Below are 6,962 nucleotides of genomic sequence, written 5' to 3'. Positions count from 1 at the left end.
TAAATTTTTCTTGAAAAAAAAAAAATTGTACAAATCTCTGCAACTTTATGGGGGCCCAAAGTAAACTTTGTTTTAAAAAAATTTTCCCCCTTAATCGCGTTTTTAAAATAGTTTAAACTGATTAATTTAAACAACAAAAACAACAATCGGGTAACCCCTAACAGGGGTCCCCCCTTTCTAAATTTTTTAAACAGCTTAGGATCTAAAATTAGCCCATCCTATCACTTTTTAAAGAATATTTATAACCAAGATATAAAATACCCCTATTTTTATACCCGATATTCACATTTCTTCATATGACTCTTAAAACTTAATTATCTTTAAAAACCCCTGATCATCTTATAATCAAATTCATAAGACACAACAAAGATTCGTTTTTTTAAAATCTAACATCATTAACATTGTTTAAAGACTAAAAAACTTTATTGCCAAATTGCATTGCAAAGTTTTAGTTCCGCCCAAAATTTTTAAAAAATTATAACGATAAAAAACCAAATTTAAAATGCAATTAAAAACAAGTGTTTTCATTACAAATTTTTCGGGGGAAACATCCAATCTACAGCCATAAAATTGTGGGAAAACGCAACTGTGTTAAAAAAATCTTTTAAAAAAACAATTTAAAAAATACGGGACTCAGATCGGAACCTGCTACCCCAATAAGAGAAAATCAAATTTTAGTTTATAAAATATTTTTTAAAATGAAATTGCAATTCCCTATCAAACAAAATCAAATGAAATCCTATTGATTTAAATTATGCAAATTTTAACAGATTTTAAAAAAAACCTTTGTATTTTAGGGAAAAAAATTTAAAATTCTTACCCAAGTTTGTGTAGGGTAAGTCCGTTGGGGCTTGTGCGTGGGGTTACGTTCGTGCAGTGTGTTGGGGGCGTGTGATATGTGAAACGTGTGCTCTGGGCTGCTTACGTGGCGGGGAGTGTGTAAAGCGTGTGCCCTTGTACTTTCTTTTTCGGGCTTTGGCAGGTTTAAGCTTGGGGTGAGGTTACGTGCATTACGTGTCGTGTCCAAAGTGTGTATTGCGGTTTATGTATAATTGGTCTGCTATCATAATATACAACCTGGGCAGCGTCAGGTTCCTCCACTCATGGCTCGAGATTGCACGGGGTGTTTCGGGGGCGCAGTATTCGGCGCAAGACCAGAGGATGAACGTCAATAACGCAGGCGTGAGCGACAACACCGGCGACCCAGCCACGCCCACACCACAGCCCCGGAAGGGCAGCGCTGGTCCGCCCATCGCAGCAAAGCGTCTAGCTCGGGGCGGCTTCCTTCGCTTCCGTCCGGTCTGAAACTCCTCATTCTTTTCCTTCTTCTCGTCTCCTCCTGATCTTCGTTTGTTCTCTCCATGTTCTGCGCTTCTTCTGCTCCTTTTTGTTTCTTCTTCTTCTTCTTCTTCTTTTTCTCTCTTCTTTTTCTTCTTATTTTAGCTTTTGTGGGACCGGCAGAAGAATAGAGAATTTATAATTGGAAATTAAAAAAAAAAAAAAAAAAAAAAAAAAAAAAAAACACGTTAGTAATGATGGTAAAGGTAGTATTAATAAAAAATATTTTCGATAATTCAAGAAATAGTAGCCCCCGAGACTAAGGGGTTTTTGTAAAAATTTAAATTTAAAATATATAAATTTTTTAAATATATATTTAAATATTATATATATGTAGTATATTAAAAATATATAATATTATATAGATAATATAATCAATTATAACAATATATATAAAAATAAATATTATTTTAAAATTTTAATTTTAAAAAATATAATATAATAAATATATATATATACAGTAAAAGAAAAACCATTGCATATTCCCGGTATCACCTACTTAAGATTCTTTCTAATATATGCAACAGTCAATCTATCTGGTAACACACCTATCAATCTACGTATCTATATATTAAGATCATATATGGGAATATTTATTTATTTTGATTACTATGCCCTTTAAAAAAGTTTTAGATTCTGCCGCATACAATTATTCGAAAAATGGTTACTAATGTTATCCCAAATTCCCAACGGGTTTTTTTGTACCACTTTAACATAAACTAAGTATTTGTGCTAGAAAAATTCAAACGAAAAGATATGGCACACGATAATGGAGGTTACATTTAATATTTTATTGGAAATTAATATTATCATCTTTGTTTTTAGGCAAGAATTTACAGCCATAGCGTAAGGTGCGAAGTGGTTTCTCTCTTACAAGAAGTCAACTGGAGTCAAAGGAAAGAAAAACACTTTGGGAAAATTTTCTTTGAAAAACAGAAACGAACAAAAAAAAGAGAGAAAAGAAGAAGAGAGATGAGAAGAGGGGGGGGGGGGGGGGGGGGGGAGGGGGGGGGAAAAGAGAAGGAAGGGAAAGAGAATTGTTTAAACCAAAAGTAACGTGTTTAAATTGTTATTTGTTCATTTTTAGCAATTGTGATTACATATTTTCCATCTCACAAGTTGGCAGGTTGTGTTGCCGCTATTTAGTGTTTGTATTCATTTACTTATACATACGTTTATCTATGAATAAAAATTCCCAAAGGGAAAATTATTACAAGCAAAAATGTTAGGAATATCAAAACTGAGACTTTCGACATTTGCATCGAAAAATTTTAAAGGTCCACAAACCAGGGGTTCAAAAAAACCAAGCATTTAACAATGTAATAAATTTTTCCGTGATAAAAAAAAAATGATAATAAGAAATAATGAAAACAAAATGGGGAAATAATGATACCAATGATGATGATAAGTTAACTATGAAAATAATACTTTTCCAACAGGGGGGTTTTTGGCCATTAGCAAGATTTTTAAGTTTTTTTAAAATTTTTGTAAATACTTTTTTTTCTTCACTACAATAAAAATGTTACAAAAGCCACCAAACTTTTTTACTTCTTTCCACAAATTTGTGATATTTACACTGTATATGTATACTGTATGGAGACTAAATGACTAAATGACAGATTATGGTCTAAAAAAATGTCAAATCATTAAAGATACTAATTTCATCCACATAAAGCGGGGAAAAAGATAACCCGCAAAAGATTGATTAATAATAGAGAGAGATCAACAAGGGGATTTCCAAGAATATTTGTTCTATTAAAACTCCCAACAGCATAAATTTTTTTGCAACATCGTTCAATACCCCGCATTTTTCGGGGAACGAGGCATTGATACAGTGGCGCTGTTTATGAGCGGGGGCAACAAAGGCTGACTTTAAATGTGAAGCACCCGGCATGGCCGTGATTAGCTTGTTTCCTTTTTCCTTTTCTTTTCTATCTATCTACTATCTGTCTATCCTATCATCTTTTTTTTCTATCTTTCTCTCTCTTTTCTCTCTCTCTCTCTCCTTTCTCTCCCCTCTCTCACAAAAAACTTTCCACCGTCACTCCCTCCCCTCTCTCGACCCCCACTCTTCCCCCCCTCCCAGCTCTTTTCTCTCCCCCTCCTCTCCTCCGCTCCCTCTCCTCTCTTCTCTCTCTTCCTCTCTCCTTTCTCTCTCCCCCTCTCCCCTCTCTCTCTCTCTCCACTCCCCCTTTTTAAATTTAAAACTACCCTTTATGAAAGGAACTTTTAGTATTGTGAACAATCACAAATACCTTGAAATTTAATTTATTTCGGTTTTTTTCTTGTGACTGGTGCAATTGCAAGCTTGCTGGCAGCGTCTCCTATGACCCTGATCGATTTCTTTGCTCTGCATTCCCCTCCATTTTCTCCCTCTCTCCACCCTCCCCCTCCTCTCTCCCCTCTCTCTCTCTCCCTCCCTCTCTCCTCCTCTCCTCTTCACTCTCGCCCCGTCCCTCTCTCTCTCTCCCTCCTCTCTCCTCCTCTCCCTCTCTACAAATATGTATATAAATATATTAAAATAATAATTTATATAATAGTTGGTTGTGTGTGGTGTGTTGTGTGGGTGTGGTGTGTGTGTGTGTGGGTGTGGATTGAAAAGGGAAGACATTTAAACAATCTAAGATTAAAGATGACATTGTTTTTTTCGGCAATCACAGATAATTACAATGCAAAGGGCGATTTTAATAGGGAAAGTCTGAGACGCCTTAAAATGAACATGAAAAAGACTAAATTATGTCATAGTCGAACCCTTTTAAGCAAATACAATACAGGCGGGACTACAAGTAGTGAACGAAATTAGATTAATAAATTTTAAAATTATATAATGATAATTAAATAAATATATATATAATATTTTATGATATATAATATATATATATAATATTAAAATTTATTATATAAATCAGCATTTTCGGTTTTTTCCTGTCTTTGAAAACACACGACTTTGATTAATACATTAATTACATAATTTTATATTAGAAATTTTCTTTACAATTCATCCTTCTTTACATCAAAGTTTTTTATTTTCCAACACAAATTCACAAATAATAGAAACATTTTTAGAGGGGTATGTTTTATTAAATTTCAACCAGTTATCTGTTCAACTAACCTACATTTTCTGAAACTATTTTTGCTAGTGGAAAGCACGGAGCAACTATTGATTTTTCCCAAAGGGTTTATTTCTTTGTCTTTTTCTGACGGATAGCTGATCATACATTTGTTACTCATATGTCAAACATTATGTGTTGTAATGTGTGGAAAATATATACAATAGGGAAAAATAAATAAAAATATATATAATTTTATATATATATATTATATATAAAATATAATTTTGGGATATAAAAATATATATTATATATAAATATATATTTTAAATTAAAATAAATATTGGTAATGTAAAATACATATGTATATAGTAAAATATAAAAAGTTTTAAAAGATTATTATATTATATATTTAATAAAAAGAAAAATGGTATAAATAGACAAAATTTTAGCAACAAAGAATGTAATTAAAAGGTTTTGGGTTACGAGGGTAATATTGGTTTTTGTAAGCTTTTTTGTAGTATGTATGAAGACGGGGTAACCCGAAACACAAATACATCCATTTGATAATGACCGCTTAATATAATATATTAAATTTTTTTTAAAAATATATATAAAAAATATATATATACAATAAATATATATATATTTTTATATAATATTATAAATATATAAGAGGGGGAGAAGGGGAGAGAGGAGAGAAGAGAGGGGGGGGTGGGGGAGGGGGAAGAGAGAATAGAGAGAGAGAGTAAGAGAAGAGGAGAAAAGAGAGAGAGAGAGAGAGAGGTGGGGGGGGGGGGGGGGGGGGGGGGGGGGGGTGGGGGGTGGTGGTGGGGGGGGGGGGGGGGTGTTGGGGGAGGGGTGGGGGGGGGGGGGGGAGAGATAAGAGAGAGAGAGAATTACAACAAGCGAGAAGGGGGGGAGGGGGGAAAGAGGAAAGAGAGAGGTTATATATGAAACAAAAATTTTATTCAGATAATAAATACATTTTATGCATACAATATTCAATATAGACATACCCTTCATATACATATATGATTTTTCTGGGACATACCAGAAAACATATATACAAAGCAAAAAAAACAAATATACTTTTTACCAAAACATATTTAAAAACAACATTTGTAAATAAGATATTCATATCACAAGCAAAACGGATAACATACCGAAAAAACAAAAAAAAAAAAATATAATGAAAAAACCAAAATATATATATATAAAATATATATATATATTTTAATAAAAAATTTTATTAAAATTTAAAAGCTTACGTTGGGACATATTAATTAAAATGGCAGGGGGAAAAAATATTAGATTTAAAAAAAGTATATTTTATTTTATATAAAAATAAATAAAAAATTATAAATAAAAATAAATATATTTTAATATATAAATATAAAATGTGGGGGTGGTGTGTGGGGTGTGTGTGTGTGTGTTTGTGTGTGGTGGGGGTGTTTTGTGTGTGTGTAATGTTCGTGTTTTGGGGTGTGTGTTGGGTGTGTGTGGGGTTTTGTGTGGTGTTTTTGGGGTTTGGGATTTTTTATGGGATATATTCAATATCTAATTTCATAAATAGTTTTTTATAACTGTATTAAATTTTCCCTAATTTAATATAACAAAACCCCAATTTTACAAACTTTGCAAATATTGTACATATGAAAAAAAAAAATATAGCACATGTGATTATTTTTAAAATCCCAGATATGACAGAAAAAAAACTATCTGGGGTTTTTCAGGAAAAAAGTACATTTGCGCTTAAAATAACAAATTTAGCGGTCTTTTTCTCTATTGCAGCAGAACTCGAGTTTTTTCCACTCATAGAAAATCGATGGAGAAAAAAAAAAAAATGGCATTTAAAAAACCTAATTTTTGGTAATTGGAAAAACAAAAAAATTCTAGGGTGAAAGTAAAACCAAAATAATAACAAAATCGCTCTGCTTTCCGTTAAAATTAAAGGAAAATTTTTTAAATTTTTTAAAAAAACTACAGAAATTTCCCCATATTCCCCCCGAGCTAGTTATTTTTCTTTTTTTTTTTGTTTTTTTTTTTTTTTTTTTTAATTTTCCCCCCTTTAAATCTAAGGGCAAAATCCAATTTGGAAAACGTTTTTGGGAGGGGACATTCCCCAGTAAAAAAGGGTTTTTTTTTGAACTTTTTTGAAAGAAAAAAAAATTTTTAAAGGGACCTAAAATCTGCTACGGTTTTTAAAATGGGAAAAAATCTGTATGGGGCATATTCTAAGGCCTTAAAAGGGCATTTTGAAACTTTAAAAGTTTTAAAAAGTAAAAACCCAAAGTAACACACTAAAAACCCAACGAGAGATTCTTCAAGAAGTTGATGTCATTCTTGTCAATTAAAATATTAGATTAAAGAGTTTCTTCCAAATGGAAACCCCAACCCCTAAAAAATTTTGGGTCAAGAAAAAACCCCCTTAGAACTGGGGTATGAAAAGAACCGGCCCAAATAAAAAACTCAGAAAGAAAAAAAAAATAAAAGCACAAAGAAAAATGCAAAGGGCCCCTGTTTTTAAATTTTTCCGGGAGAGATTTTGGGAAAAAGGGCAGCATGGAAACC

At 32.2% G+C, this 6,962-nt stretch overlaps 1 protein-coding gene across 1 annotated transcript in view; it reads right to left on the bottom strand.

Moving 5' to 3' along the window:
- Positions 1-1,413, bottom strand: part of LOC122264531 (organic cation transporter protein) — a 29,093-nt gene extending 27,680 nt beyond the window's left edge. Inside the window, 1 exon segment of the mRNA XM_086532767.1 lies at positions 1,223-1,413. Within this exon segment, the coding sequence (XP_086388893.1) occupies positions 1,223-1,363 (141 nt within the window). The 5' untranslated portion in view covers positions 1,364-1,413.
- Positions 1,414-6,962: the final 5,549 nt, after the last annotated feature.

This window comes from Penaeus japonicus, unplaced genomic scaffold (genome assembly GCF_977035675.1).
Source record: "Penaeus japonicus unplaced genomic scaffold, GWHDUDI00000001_assembly GWHDUDI00000037, whole genome shotgun sequence".
Classification (NCBI taxonomy): Eukaryota; Metazoa; Arthropoda; class Malacostraca; order Decapoda; family Penaeidae; genus Penaeus; species Penaeus japonicus.
Note: the sequence above shows the minus strand (reverse complement) of the source record. Positions and strands in the feature narration are given on the sequence as shown.